The 16,356-nt window shown below is 37.1% G+C and overlaps 1 protein-coding gene across 4 annotated transcripts in view; it reads right to left on the bottom strand.

The window, feature by feature from the left end:
• Positions 1-2,494: 2,494 nt before the first annotated feature.
• Positions 2,495-16,356, bottom strand: part of GPC5 (glypican 5) — a 588,801-nt gene continuing 574,939 nt past the window's right edge. For all 4 annotated transcript variants that reach the window (XM_054271913.1, XM_054271916.1, XM_054271919.1 and 1 more), the window contains one exon: positions 2,495-3,638. In XM_054271913.1, the coding sequence (XP_054127888.1) occupies positions 3,481-3,638 (158 nt within the window). In that variant the 3' untranslated portion in view covers positions 2,495-3,480. The remainder of the gene's footprint in view (positions 3,639-16,356) is intronic.

The following is a 16,356-nucleotide window of genomic DNA, read 5'->3' as shown; positions in this document are numbered from 1 at the left end:
TTTGAGGAGCTCAGAGGCGGCCCTGTGCAGCCTGTGTGACCTCATGCTGGGAAAAGCTTCTGCATGCCCAGGCAATTGACCCAGATTGACTCACATACATACTGTGATCAGTCCATCATTTTATGTGGATGGAAGTGGTTTTATACTCCATTACCACAATCTCCAGCTTAACATTTTTTTTTTACTATTTCTCATCTTGGCTTCTCTAAAGCATTCTTCATGTTTCTGTTCGGTGCTATTCCTCTTTCCATTGTTTTAGCATAGCACAGCAACATTGGACAATTTTGGGGTTTTTTTCCCCCCCTGCCTTCCAAATGTGGAGTTATACAAAATTCTGCAGGTTTCCATATTCTCATGCAATGGTACCTCCACTGCAATGTGGCCTTGGGACAGATTGTCTAAGAGCCTTGCCTCCCTTCTCCTTGCTCTGACTTGTTTTGGTGATTATACAATAGTTCTTTAAGAAACTAGAATATTTCTTCGAAGCATGGTAGATTTAATGAAAAAATCTTGATGCAGCCCGGCAGATGTATGACTCTGAGCAGTGATGTGGAGTGTGCAGTGATGCCTAGAGATGGATGGAACAGGAGGGTGAATGAGGTCTCGTGGCAGAGCAGTGAGTGAGAAATCTCCAGACCTGACACTGTTATTCATATTGCTACTAGTTTGTTCATTTGTGTCTGGGTAGGAGAAACATAATTTTCCACTCCAAAAGGAATCTTTGAAGTTATTCTGTGCAGGTACAGGGTTGAAGGTAATGGGAATAGGCCAAGAAAACCAAAAGAAAGGCGTATTGCAGACTAGTAATTCACATATACCTGAGGAGGTCTTAGGAATTATGACTATCAGTATTTGAAAAAGAGGCTTGTGTTTCCTAGATTCTATACAAAAAATTACTATTCCTGGACCATCTGTCTTTGTAAGGTCTTGAACAACACACAAAACTTAGGAATGGAAACAAAGTGCTTCAGAACATAAATAAAATTCTGAGTAATGAGTAATTGTGGATTTCTTTTCTGCATTTCTGTGTCTGCTTTTCAAAGGCTTATTCTATTTTCACTGAAGTGACTGATACTGGCCACTGTTCAAAAAAAAGTTGCTGAACTGGATTGATTACTAGTGTGAATCGACATTACAAAGGAAAAGAATGAATTCTCATTTTCTTTCCCTGAATTACCAGTGTCATAATTTCAAGTAAACAAGACAAGTGAATTTGAAAGATTGATTTGCAAAATCTGCAAAGGAAAAAAGAGATCAACAAAATGTACACACTGGCACACATGCCTAATAATGATATTTATTTGGGAATGGAATTGTTCATAGAAATGTTCACTTGCTTTTCTACCTTTTATAACAGTTTACTTCTTTATACTGTATGTTTTACTGTGTGTGTTAATGACTAACATATACATTTGGGAATAAAAATATTTATGTATGTTTCTTTATATTAGTCTCATATGAGAGTAACATTTTTTGTCTAGAAAGAGTTCTCGTTATCATATGAATACATACAATATGAACAGGTGGTTTTTTTCCCTCTTGCAAAATACTCTGCAGGAGAAATAACTATGAAATATTTTTAAATATTTCTTAGTTAAAATGAAACAAGAATTAGTCATGGCAGAACAATCAAATTTTATGACAGAAATACATAATGTACCATTAGTACTGCAACACACTTTTGCTTGCCTCTTCTTACGAAGCATAAGAACTTGAGCTGGGATTGTTGTGATTCAAGTTTGCATTCATGTGTCACCACTCCAACCAGGAATCTTAACTACCAGTAATATTGGCGGTGGTTTGGTGTATGATTCTTGGGCCCACATGTGAATGTCTGAGTAAAGGATGTCTCACCTAGCTGCCAGCTGCCACTCCCCATGGCTCCCAGTTAAAGAAGGCTCTGGAACATCTCAGAACTCCTGCATCAAATATGCCAGTCCCCTGAGGATGTCCTCAGATGCTCCAAGAAATCTTAAGTGGCATCAGTCATTTCTTTTTGGGCAACTGAGTTGCTTTTCCGGGTGTCTGTCTTTGTATGAGCTGAAAAATGGACTGGGCTTCACTGACTGTGTTGACAAAGGGCTGTGGTCTCTTGCCCTGAGACCACAGAGAAAGACCTGAGGCCGTTCAGAACAGCAGTGGACACCAGGTGGGGTTTTTTGGGCAGCACAACAGGCACTCATTGGTATTTTAGCAATTGAATCCAAGGACTACAGTTACAGCTTGAAAAGCACATATTTAAATATCTGTATGTTGACATAGATGCTAAGATACCTTAACCCAACACTGAATCTTAACCTTGCTGTTACCCCTAGGTAAAATCAGCTGTCATATACATATATAGTATCTAACATATAGGTTTTTCTGAACTATGGAAAAAATTCTGAATTCAGAGGGACCCAGACAGATGGAAGAATTGGCTTGATAGGAATCTCAGAAAGTTCAAGAAAGAGAGATGCCAAATCCCCCTCCTGGCAAGGAATAACACCATGCACCTGTACAGGCTGGTGCCTGCAGGTTGAAAAGCAGTTTTGCAGAGAAGAACTTTGTGGCCCTAAGGGATTCCAAGCTGAAAAAGAGCTCACACTGTGCCCTTGCAGCAAAGAGAGCCAACTACCTTCTGGGCTGAATCAGGAAAAATATCAGCAGGTCAAAGAAGGTGATCGATCCTTCCCCTCTGTTCTCCACTAGTGGGACACATCTACAGTGCTACGTTAGGGTCTGATCTCTCAGGGACAATGACAAGAGAGACATGGACACAGTGGATGGATTCCTGCAAAGGGCATGAAAATTTTTAAGGTATGGGAACAAAACTTGTGCAAGGAGTGGATGAGATAGCTGGGTCTGTTTGGCCTGGAAAAGATGCAGAGAGGGATCTTTTGAAAATGTATAAATACCTGATAAAGGGAGAAAAGAAGATGGAACCAAACTCTTGTCCTTGGTGCCGTGGCAGGGCTCAGTGGGCAAAATGGGCAAGAGGCACAAACTGAAATGCAGTAGCTAAAAAATATCTGCTAGGAGTGTTGAAGCACTGGTACAGTTAGCCCAGGGAATCAGTAAAGTCTTCCTCCTTGGAGACATTCCAATGTCAACTGTACTTGGTCTTAGGAAACTTGCAAGAAGTGAGTCTACTATGAGCACAGGGTTGGTCTAGATGATCTCCAGAGACCATTTCAAACTTGGTAATATTCTTCTTTTACAGATTGCTTTTAAGAGAAAGATTATCATAGACAACTTATTTTCAACATAAAATATTAAAAAAGAAAACATGACTTTTTATGACTATACAGGTGTTTAAAAAAAAAACACAGAAAAAATATTACACAAAACTCTTTGTTAATATTCAGGGCTAAGATCACTGGCTGATCTTATACAAGATATCATAAATATTGCTATATTCACCAGATCCCTTATTCCAGGCTTGTGAGTAGGGATAAATAGATGACAATGAGATACATATATCAAGCCAGAAATAAGCAGTTACCAAAGAGTGAGAAGCAGTATTACCAAACTAATCAGCATAAATGTCACATAATCGGCCATTGCTGTACATCCTGCTCCAGTTGTGTCTAAAGTGTTGCCATCGTTGGTTTGATGGATTTGCTTTACGTCACTGAGGTTCGTCTTGTCTGGCATCCCTGCTGAGACAAATAAGAAAATTCAGTATGATGCATGCCTTCTCACTATTGGCAACATATTATAGCAAGAAAAAATTTAAATATCCTCAGCGCACAGACTGTCTCAGTTTGGTTTCTAATTCTTATGTTACTGCCAAATTCAAATGCTTTATAATTGCATCTAGAAATAAGCACTATACTATAGGGCTATTCATCGTTGAAAGCATTTCTGAGCTCTGCCAACTCTGAACAAAGTTGTTCTTGTAGAAATACATCTCAACAAACATTTACAGACTGGAGTGAACAGTTTTGCAAGTCCCAGTAGTACCTGAAAGTCCACTGCTCACATCTTTCTTGGATTTGAAGAAAAAGAAAATAATTTAATGTGAAATTTCTTGTGTCTGGGTCTCAATATTATTGCAAAATAAAGTATAACTCATGGAAGTTATGCAGAAAAATATAGTTGTTGCTATATAAACCTCCATTTTGGCACAATTTAAATACACTTTACAAAATTGTAAAGAAAATTCTAAAGCTAACTTTAAACAGGAACCCTTTTACTGAGTTTCCAGCTGAATATTTGTACTTTTTTTTTTCCAGGGTAAACATTTCTCCACCTCAAAACAGTACTCTTATGGAACAAGGATGTAATCACCCGTAATATTTCTCTGCCTGATTAAACATGGGAAACAGAAGGTCTTAGAGACACACTGAAATTTGGTAGCATTGTCAGCTGCTTGTATCTGCTATGCATGCTTGTAGACTAACTGCCTTATCCCATATAATAACTTGTGGCATGCTACTATCAATCAAAATTAACAAGCCTAAATTCAGTGTTATTACATACAACAAATATTGACATTGTAATTACACCGAGACTGAAAAAAGCTTCAAATAAAGCAAAGTCAATATTTATGTAATTAGGTCAATACATATATAATTCAGAAGGTAAACTCTACTGCTGGAACAGCAGCATTAGAAAGAATCTCAGCTCTACTGAGCTGATAAATTGATTTTACAGTCTGAGTTTCTGCATCAGTATTCACTGTTTAGGTGCTTCTTTCCTTTCTGTATCATTAGGAAAGATGAATAAACTTGTGAATTTTTCTTTTTTATTACTCAAAGTAACTATAAAAAAGTATAAATATTTCAGTCATCATGTTATCTTTGTTAAGCTGGTTTGGCAGAAGCTGCAGAGGATAGTCATTCTTAAAAAAAACAAATTTTTTTTGTGCTTGCATTAGAAGTATTCTTTTCTCTAAAAGCAGCTTGAAAGCTGCTTTTTGTGAACTTCTGCTCTATGTACTCATATATCCTTCCTGCAGCCTTGAAAAAAAGCGTTAAGGGAAGAGTCAGCTAAAGTCAAACATGCTGTCTGAAAAAACCTGCTGGATGCTTTCTGAAAAAAACCTGCTAGAATGAATTAATATTCTTTGCTGCTGTACTAAGCAGTATACCCTGATATTTTGTGTGGATTTATCAATCCCATTCTCTTGCTTGGAATTTGTGAAAATTAGCTGTAGGAGTACAAAGCAAGTGGACACACAAGAAGGAAGAGTGACAGAACAGATGTAGAGAAGGAGGGAATACGACTTTTCCTCATCATGTGCTTTTAGTAACCAGTGTAGAAAAACATCAGTCAACCAATGCTTCACTGCAAGTATTTTGGGTGGATCATCACTATCAAGGTATATCAAGGGGTTTTCTTCAGGGATGGTTTTTAAGTAGAAAAAAAGAAAAAAGTTTTCATAATTTTTCAGAGTTTTACTGAGGTCTTCTCATATTTAAAAAGACCAATTTCAGTAAGTGAAAAATTCAACTCTCACCTATGCAGCAAAGCAGTTCAGCAAGTGCTATAGGTGGAACAAAGTAGATTTTTCCAAGATTAACAGATACACTATAAGAGTAATGAAAGATTGGGCCTTATGCAGGACATAAATTATAAAAGCTAAATCATATAAAGATGAAAAATATTCTTCGATCTTGCGGTTGAAGAAATAACCAGCTTCCACTGAATATGTTTTGAATCTGAAGACAATGTGACTAGATAATAATCAATGACAGTCAGGTGTAATTTCTAGTGAAAATTTAATTTACAGTATTTCAAAAATAGAGATTTCTTTTGATGGGAATTTATTTTTTTCTTTCCAGCCTCAAATGAAAACTGCAGACTTTGGATGTTCCCATGAAAGCAGTGTTACAAAAAAAGGTTCAAACCTATCTATATGTTTTCCTTTGATCCATCAATATGCCATAAATCATTATGTATAATCTCTGATCTTAAATTAATACACTGTTAGAACAGTAGTGCAATCATACAGCAAACCTGTCACCTATTCAGCCCCATAAGTCTATGCCACACTGACTTTATTGAAATAAGATGTCCAAAAAAAAAAAAGTATAGATACCATCTGGTGAAAAAAATCACTGAAAAGAAAAACACTCCTTTAAAATAGCTTATTTGAACAGAGCTGTGCTATGTTGCTGGGGTTTTTTTAGCTCTAATAAGTAAAACTATAGATTTAATTCCTAAACCTAGGCTATCTCTTTTATTTAAATTAGTAGGTTCTGTTGTCCATTATGAATCAGGATTTAAACATATATGCCACCTTTCAAATATCATAATTTGTAAAAGAAGTGATCCTTCCCTGTAAATGAATTTAATTTTCATGGTTCACAGCATACTTGCAATGAGAGATATCCAATCATTTTTAGCAGAACAGACCAGAAATTAAGCAAACTTGTTTGGTTTTAATCTCCTCACATGTCTGAAGCTGGAATTATGTTACAGAAAAGGCATTTAAGTTTCTCAAGTATCTCAAATTAACTCTGATAAATGCCTAGTTTAGTAATAAAATCTTACTAGAACTAATATTTTCACTGGAAACATGGTGAAATTCAGAAGTCTCATCTGAGATTCAGGGGGATTTTTTTTTTTCTGATTTTATAATTTCTGAATTTATATTTTTTTCTGAATTTATAATTTCAGCAGAGGAGAAGATAAATAGCTTGGGAATCAAAATCCAAATACCATGTTTGCATAAGCCTACATAAAACAAAGCTGACAAGTATCACAGTTGCGTCCCCAGCATCAGCTCTGAAACTGTGTAAATAGCTGCAATTTAAAATATTGCCCTGCTCTGGTTTAGAAAAAATAATCAGCAAAAGAATTTCCACAAATGTTGTGATTAATATTACAACATCGGAACACAAGTTCAATGTTTGGCAGAGCAAAATTCAATCTGTTTGCTGTGTTGTTTAAACAGTTCAGTTTGTATCAGAAATGTTAAATAAGTGTAAGCACCACCCCAAATGCAGCCTAAAGTAACATAATGTTGATGCTGAAGTGATGAACTATAGAAGATTGTAAGATTTATACGGGGCAAAAAATTCCACTGAGTTCTTGGTATCTGTAGAGTTTGCATTTACACCTTGGGTTCATTTGGTTAAACAGCTACCTACAGGCATTTTAGGTATAGGAAAGAGAGGTATTCCATTTGGCATACAGCTGCTTGCCCAAAAGTAGCCTGATACTTATAAAGTTCTTTAGGGATGTCTTGGACATCTTAGAGCATCTCCAGTGACTTTTCACCCTTCAAGGCAGACAACTGAATCAGTTAGTTACAGCAGCTTGCATTACAGTGAACACAGAGAAATAAGTAAATGCAGAAGAAGATGGTGGAATACTCATATTTGGTCTGAATTTGAACAGACAAACCCTACAGTTAGTTACATCACAGGTTCAACACTGAGTGACCAGGGAGTGTTTCCCAATATATCCCCTACCATCAATCTTTATATCTTTGTTGGAAAACTAAATATTAAATCATGTAGCTGTGGCAAATAGACTACATTTTAGAAATAGGTAGGAAAATAAATAATAAATAATAAAAAAAGGTGAAATATTGATCAAGTTCATATTCTTTCACCTGTAGTAGTATATTTTCACTTTTATGCCTAAACCCTTGCCTTTAATCAATTTTGGTTTCAGCACCTGGTGTTGAAGGGTAGGATCAAGGGCTGCATATTGCCATGAAAGTAGCCAATATCTGATGTGTGCAAACATTTATGAGAAGCCAGTACTTCATGAAAGTGTTTCCTGTTAAAGCACAGAAAATGTCACTGCAGCTACATTTACATAGTTAAATATGTGTCCCAGAAGGAGATCCTTCAGGCAAGGTAATGTTGAGTGGCTCATGCCTGCTGTGCTCAGGCACAGCAATACCTGGAAGAAACTGCTAAACAAACCTCCTCTAGATGGTACAATGCCTTGCAAGTCTTTTAAGCCACACACAGTGATCTCCCAGGCTCAGGGATCCAGTTATCATTTTGTTTGTTTGTTTTAGTCCAAAGTGTCCGAAATAAATATGAGGGCTCTGCTGCAACCCACCAGGTGGTGTTTTTATAACATGAAACTGAAGGAACGCATTACAAACTCTGGGATATGATATCCAGGCAAGGGAAAGTGTTTGAAAATAAAAAGCCTGCTGTTGAAGAACTCTGCAGGGCAGAGAAACCCAAGCCTCCAGCCGTCTGTCTTGTGTTGCCTTTTGGAAGCAGTCCTTGGAATGAATTATCCACAGAACTTGAAGTTTACTTTGGAGTGACCAAGATCATTTTCCTTAATGCTCAGCCATGGAGTGTGATGCCTTATGAAGGCTGACCTGGAACAGAGACTAGACAGAGCTAAAGAATAAAGTAGGTATTTATTAGGAGCCCTCAATGGATCCACCTTGGGCAGCACAAGAGCTCAGCCAGGGCTACACCCAAGATGAACCCAAAAATGGTCACAAGATGGATGACTGGTCATGGGGTCTCACACTTTTATAAGTTCTGGTCCATTAGCACAATGGAGTTAATTGTCTAATTACAGCTTTAGCCCATGAAGTCCCATCCTTCTTATTCTTCTCTCTTCATTCTGCCATTGTTTATGCTCTTGGGCTGAGATTTGGATCATTTGTCCTTGGTCCCCAGCTAGAGGAGGAATTGTTCTGTCTGCCTACTCCATGAAGAGAGCTTACTATCTCCTAAAATGAAGCTCAGAACTACACACTAAAGTACAGAATGTGAAAAACATAAAACATAAAACCTGAGAACAAACATCCATGCAATGTGGGTAAACAGAGGTGAAACCAGGAGGCAACTCACAAGCCAAGCTACTTGACAATGTAGACATAGACCATGAAATCACTTAAATTTGGAGTCTTGCTTAGTATCATAGGAAGGTTTTATAATGTGATATAAGACCTAGCAGCAAATTTTCAATGTCTTCATAGGTCTCACCTCTGCAATTGACCAGTCATTTATTTCAGTGAAAAGCAGTCATTGTTGAGTTTTCATTGCTGCTCCTAAGTATCCCATGCAACCTGTATCAACATCCCAAGGAGAACTCTGAGTACCAAAAAGCTGAACCTGAGCTGTATGCCACAAAGTGATATGGAACAGCGAGATCATGCTCACTTAGAAACCAACTAAACTGCATAAATACTCAAGAAATTTTCTGTAATATTTATTTGGAGGAAATAATTTTATCTAAAATCCTCCTTTTGTAACTTTGTAAATCTTAACAATTATTGTAATAATACACAAACCAACATAAATAGCAATTTTAACTATAGAGGGAATATCAAGATGGTAGTAATCTCACATACAAACAAAGGAATAGTATTACTGTTATTGTTAGAAACCAATTAAGAAACCTGCCTAATGGTATTAGCTAAGAAAATTCTGCATAGTTAACAATATATTAGGAAATGAATCCAACATATCATGTTTAACTGTGCATATTTCATGAAACCTGTATACACAAGAAATAGAGTGTAACAAATGATCTTACCATGAGTCTGGCAAGTAATTTTAACTAAAAGAGCAGCAGACATTAAGTCTCTAGTCCAGTATTTGAAAGTTTTCTTTCAAAGTTGACAGTGGCATTTGTTTCACATTATACATTAATGAACTCAGTATTTCCATTGAGAAAACAAAGCTTTTATGAGCTAATGTAACACAAACAAATGGTGTCATAGACCAAAACATTTCCATTTGTTTCACATTCTTAAGAATAAAAAAGTGATAAAATCATTTGTTGAAATAGCTAACATGTACTTTTTTAACTTGTAGGTCAGTTTTAGCATAAATAACATATATGTTAAAACTATATTGCTAAAATAGCAAGTCTTAGGTGCCTAAAAGGCTTGGGTTTATTTTCTAGACAGAGACCAAAAATAACTATGTCTGAAGCAGAGAGACCCACAGTAACCTTCATTAGATCTATTCCTATTGCTTTCTTGGGCCATAGTTTCTAAATCCATGTTCATTACAAGACATGCTCATTATAACTTCAAGGCTCTAGGGTGCTGGAATCAGCATTGCCAATAATGCCTGTTTTAAATGAAGAAATCCATCTTTTCAATCCTTTTCACTATTGAAGGAGTTTTAACCTTTATCATTAACCTATGCAAAGGCTTTGTAATCAATACAAAATTAAAATAAGGCCAGAGTTCCATAAATCAGTCTGTGTAAAAGTAAGCAAATTCTTCATTCTCTGAATTTTCTTCTTATTAGTACTAGTTTCCTTCCTATGAGTCAGATATCCAGATGTCCTATATAAATTACTGTCCTTTGAAACAGTTTACCCATTATTCTTTGATTTTTTTTTTCATTTTTTCTGCAGGAGATTTGTAATCAACAACTCTTGATTATATAAAACTCACCATACAGAAGAAGGAGATGAATTTGAACTGAAACTCCTGAAATTAAGGTGTGAACTAGGTTTGAGGAAGAATGTTACCAGTTAGGGTCATTAAAAAAAAAAGAAATATTTTTCAATTTAGTTTTTTTAATCATTCAGATTCCCCTGATTTATGGCCCAATTTCACTGCAGCAGTTCATTATTCTGCTGTTTGTCTTGTTGCTATTTCTAAAATTAAAGTAGCAAAAAAAAAAAATCACTATTTTCTGGAAAATAAATCTGAACTAAACCAATTTCCAGTATCAAGATGTTCAACTAACTTGATAGTTTTTTTCTGATCAGTGTACCTAGAATTCTAGTCATTCCAGTCACTCCACTCTCTGTTAAAAAAACATCATCTGTAGATTAACTTGATCCCCAAAATACTGATATATTAAGTAGTTCTTAAGTTTTTTCCTGAAAAGCAGATTTAATGATATTTTTCTAGAACTTAGAACCATTTAAGGGAGAAGTTTTTACAGTTGTTTCCTTATCATGCCTGCAGATGGGAGATTCTAAACTCACCTATTGCCATGCAGTGGCACATTTAACACCCCCCTTGCGAACCTGTTCCCAAAGGTGAGTGGTCAGATCTGTGATTTTTGTTGATGAGTTGGTTTTACTGCCTCTTGAGCTCACTTTTAGAACCATCCCACAGTGGGATCTAGTGTGTGTTGGAAAGAGGAAGAAGAACCATGCTGTTATAATTTGGAAAAGAACTTAAGCTCTCAGCTAATCATAACATTGTCGCACACCCAGAAGCAGACTAAGAAAATGTAAAATCTGCTGTTGATGTCTGACTCATCCCACATCAAAGACTGGATTACTGACTCAAAAAGGAAGTGTGGACCAGTAAAGAAAGTAGATTTCCTTGTCTCCATTCCTTCACTGTAAACAAAAGCACAGCTTGTCTCCTTACAAATAAAAATGCAACACAGACATTCTCTTCAGTGCTTTCTCTTCCTCTCTAGGTTTACTTTCCATTCCACAAGTTTTAACTCAGCTACTATGTTGAAAACATGTCAAAAGCATAGAATTGAAAAGAATAAATTTTCCAGTATCATCTTAGAAATGCACTTCCTAATCAGATTATGAAGTTTTAAAAACCACAGTTTTTCACAGAAATTTTTTGTCTCTGGCTTTCATTTCTGAGACAGTTCTTTCTGGCAGAGCATTTCAATTTCTTTCAGGCAAGATGAATATCGGTGATAAATTCTATGGTGCTTACTGATGAATATTGATCTGCATCCCTCAGTGTGTTTAGTGTTATGAAATGTCATAGGAAGCCTTATGTCTCAGTGCATCCCACGAGTACAAGATCTTTGATCTGAAGTCACTAAACATAAATAGTTAAACATCAAAATATGTGTCTTCTTTAAGTTCAGAGATAACCACTGGGCAATTCAGAGAACCAACTTGATATCTGCAGCAGTTTAACCTCTCCCTAGGAAAGCTGGCCTTGCAGAATTCCTATAAATATGTAGGTTCACACAAATATACAACTTCAATTCAGCAACACACGAATAATGCTGCTTCTGTTTTGCTCCCAAGCATCCATCCCTGAGCAGAAAATGACTGCTGATCACCCTGTGCTCCCACAGCCTAGCAAGGCTGACCATTGACTTGATAGGCTGCGGTTGACTCACTAGAAAAAAGTACTTATCAACAAAAGCAAGATATCAGTCTCCAGGCTAGCAGCAATGCAAGTAATGTAACAGTCCTAAACATAGAAGGAAGGAAGAAAAGAAATATTGAGGGAAAAAGATTTGTTTCCCAGATTGGTAGTGTGGACATTTGGGAAGCCAAAATAAAAAGAAAATCTATATGACTTCAAGAGTTTATTCTTGAAAATATGTCACTTGTGCCTGATCCTTTCTTCTAACTGAGTGCCCATCTATGTTACCTCACTTAATTAACCTAAATATAAACAATGAAACAGAACTGCTATTTCTGGTTAATTTGATCATTTTGACATATTTTCTAAACAGGATTTTAGTCACAACATAGCTCTTCAAAGAGAGCAGGAACACAGATGGATGAGAAACAGCTGAACTTTCACAGTTTAAGTTTTAGCCTGAAGATATTGATCCAAGAGAGAAAGAATTGAGTAAATAATGGATGAGGGCTGAAAAGCGAAGAGAAGAGAGAAAGGTGACCTCTATTTAAAGCTATTCTGTGTGGACCGTAAGTTAAGGACACTATAGGTTTGCCCTTAAGTTGAGCTGTACCATTGTCAATGAAAAGGTATGTCAAAGTGCAAAAAATGCTTTTTCCACGCATGGGTGAGTTATGCGAACAGAGGGGAAACCCTGTATCAATAGACCAAGACCACCTCCTCCACCTCCTCCACCTCCTGTTTCCTCTGAAGATTTAGCATGCAGCAAAAGAAGGGGAGATGGTAACAGTGACCTTGGCAGACAACATATTCACCTTTTTCTTCCTTTAGATGAAGAGAAGGAAGATTGGATTCAGATCCCACAGTCAGTGCAGCAGAGAAAGTTTTGCCAGAAGACTCAACCCAAAAGTCTACAAATGTATGCCAGATTACCTGAGAAAAATAATTGACATCCCAGAGTTTGTTACCCAGAGGTTTTTTTAAGTTGATGTCCCTACCTTAGTAGAAGTGTCATTTCTTGGGAATTAGTAGGGAGGGGAATCATTCCAGTGGAGTAAAGCCTGGGTATGAGGCACTTTAAAGCACAATAGAGCTTTGTGCCCTGAAACTGCTTTTGTTTTTAAATAGTCTTCTTCCAAAAAATGGCAGCTGAATAATGAAATGGCTGCTTTACAGACCAACACAGGTTTGCTTTTCAGTCTGACTCCAAGGATTTGTAATTTCATGGAGAGATTAAAGGTCATGGTATAAGTTTGGGTGAATGTTCAAAACAAAGAAAACACACCCTGGTTCAAATTTTACCTATTTCTAGCAGTACAGACAGTTCTGAAGAAAGGTATCTTCTCAGGGCAACTGGATTTTTCTCTGTTAAGGGGCTCCAAAATAGCACCTCTGAAGAAAATTAGCATATATGTAAGGTGAACAATTGGAGTACCTGGCTCCTAAAACAAAAAAAAAAAAAAAAAAGCTCAGTCTACAGTGAAAAAAGCTTGCATCTTAAAAAAAGTGAATTAATTACCTAGATCTCTTACTACTCAAGTGTTAAAATAATCCCATGTTTACTTTAAAGCCTTTGATTTTGGGAAGTTAGGTAAAGCCAAGTTGGCTGGTTTTGTTGTTTTTATTTTTAATGATTTCAATTATATACATATGTATAAAAGCTTTTGGCAAGTCTGGCCACAACTTAAGGTAAAGAAGCAATGGAAACATTAAAAAAGTAGGCTTACTGAAGTACTATCATCAGCATCTACAACCAGTGTAAGACCAAGACTGAACTTACACAAACTAGATATTTGGCATAAAAACATGGAAATAATTACATGAGTAAAGAGGCAGATTTGGAACAGAATGAATGAATGCATTTAAAAGCTAATGTGAGTTAAACAACAAAGGAAATTCTCCAAAAATAGTTCAGCAGAATAAGCAAATGAGTTTAACTGCTGAAAATGCCGACTGTAGATTTTTAATAAGTCAATAAAACTACAAGTCTGGGAATGTCATGTAAGCTTAAGTGGTAATCATGACATTTCCTCCCTTGTGGTGTGCTCTCTTCCTAAGAGCCCCCTCTTTTTCCTTCAGTCTCACGGATGAGTTATATCATGTCATGCTTCTCCTCCACACAGGAGGAGTTCCAGGACGTGTTCAGCACGCCCGAGTCATGCTCCAGCGGCTTCCACAGTCAGCAGGGAATTAGGGAGCAGCAGAGACTCTCAATGTTTACAGCGGGGAGAAAAGTATCAAATTGCAACACCCTCCCAGACATCAGATCAAGATGATGTCTCCTCACTTTGCCAGACAAAACACCAATAAACAGCTCTGATTGTGGGAGCAGAGCTGCAGAAAGGAGAAAGATGGGATTAATTCTTCCAGGGTTTACTGCTCTTCTATTTGGGCTCTGAGGGTGACCCTAGCACAAGCCATGATGGTGCTTGTGGGGTGCAGTCCTTAGCACCTGAGGAGTCCTGAGTTGGTAACTGAGCAAGTTCTGAGCGCTGCTCAGTCATACCAAGGCAAATTGAGGTATTGATTGAGACCAAGGTCCATCAAGGAATACCAATCAGAGGCTAGAGCAGGAAATTGGGCCAGAATCGGGTCTGGAGAAGAGGTTTCATTCAACATTGGCTTGGGGCCATTCAGGGGACAGGACTAGGAATGATTGTATCTGCAGGATAGTTCAGGGAAGGTCTAGCTGCACAGGACAGAAGCTGCCATGGGACTCCTGGGCCAAGAAGGCATGGCTGGGACCACAGGTGAGGCCAGTCAGAACCATCAAGGGTGGGCATACGGACCATGGTTAAATCTCAGTAGCAACTGTCTGATTAATTCTTAATTAGTGTGATTTCCTCAGCACTCTCATCTTCCAAGGAATACCCTGAGATCTCATCCGCTTCCCACAGGGTCACTGGATGCTGCAAAAGGTTCTTGTTCCATTTGTGCCTCGGGATAGGGCACAGACACAGTTTGGATGAGCAGTTGGTACAGTGGCCCTCACACAGCAGAAGTCTCCCTCCATTCCTCATGGTGCAGGCAGCCATCTCAGCCCTCTCCCTCTGCATTCTGGGCCTGAGAAGAGAGGCAGGTAGTTACAAAGGCAGACCCAGGGAATTCCTGCTGGCACTGGGAGTGCGTGCCAGTAGCTGGTAGGGCACTCTCTGAGGAGGAACTTACAGAGTCTTACACTGACCTGGTGATTCCACCAAATGGGCAAAAGAACACAATCCTATTGGAAAATGCTGGTCCATTAGGGAAAAACTACTGTAATTCCTCACATTTATTCATAACAAAAGTTGATTTCAGTAGCCTGTTTAGTCAAATGCATGCTGATATTGTCACTAAATTGTGCACCTGCCACTCCATCCAGTCATCCCTTGCTGTAGTCTTTGCATTCCTCAAGCTTCTCTTTAAACAATTCAGTTGAGATCTGACTAGTTGTATGGAACATCTTTCATTGAGATTAAAGACAGATGAATGTGTTGTGAATAATATAATGCCTCTTGCTTGATTACTCCCAGCCTTTTCCATGGGAACTTATTTCATAGTTCAAACCTTAAATTTCCTATTAAAAAGTAAAGGATTGAGATATGACTATGCAAGCTTGTACAGGTAATGTTTTACCACACTAGTATCAAGCATAAAGTTGTTGCAAACAAAAAAAACACAAAGTAAAAAATCTTAATTTTTAAAAAAACATAATCAAGAATTACGTCCCTATTACAATTTTTGGTTGGTGAAAAAATATCAGCAATAGCAATATTATTATATCTTTAAAAATCAGGTACTAAATGACTTTAAAAAGAGTTTTCCTGGGAAAAACCCTGTCTGAAAGATTGGCTAATTTAGGCAAATTGTGTAAGTTTTCTGCATTCTCAGGGATGCTTTTTTGCTTTCCATGACACATTAAATATTACAAATTTAGTAATAATGTAGTCAGTTTTCCAGAAGAAAAAAAAGTGTGGCATTCATAATGCTTAAAAATATTGAATGGTGTACACAGAGTGAACAAAATTGCTAGATGTTACGGAAAGCAGAGAAATATCTTGCTCTTTAAACCTTTTATTGTCACAGTGATCAGCTTGCCAAATGCAAACTACTTTTAGTGGCTTTCTCTGCATATGGAAGGTGGAAGCGTAAATAAAGGAGATTTTCTCCACACAGGTGATCTGATTTATAAAGAGACAGTGAATAACAAATATATTTAACACCATATACCAATAAAAATACAAAGGAAGTATGATTAGACACTGTTATAAAATTGTAATTTAAAGACTGATTTAATTCTAAATGTAAAAAAAGCCCATTCTTTTACTACTATATTTAGTGAATTTTAACCTTGGTGTTCTTTTAAAACCCATCAGTAGAAAAGATTTTTTAATTTAATCAGTAATATAGAAACTTCA

Source organism: Melozone crissalis, unplaced genomic scaffold (genome assembly GCF_028551555.1).
Source record: "Melozone crissalis strain CALT ecotype California unplaced genomic scaffold, PUWL_Pcris_2 ptg000013l_1, whole genome shotgun sequence".
Taxonomy (NCBI): Eukaryota; Metazoa; Chordata; class Aves; order Passeriformes; family Passerellidae; genus Melozone; species Melozone crissalis.
This window is presented reverse-complemented; position numbering and strand designations above follow the sequence as displayed.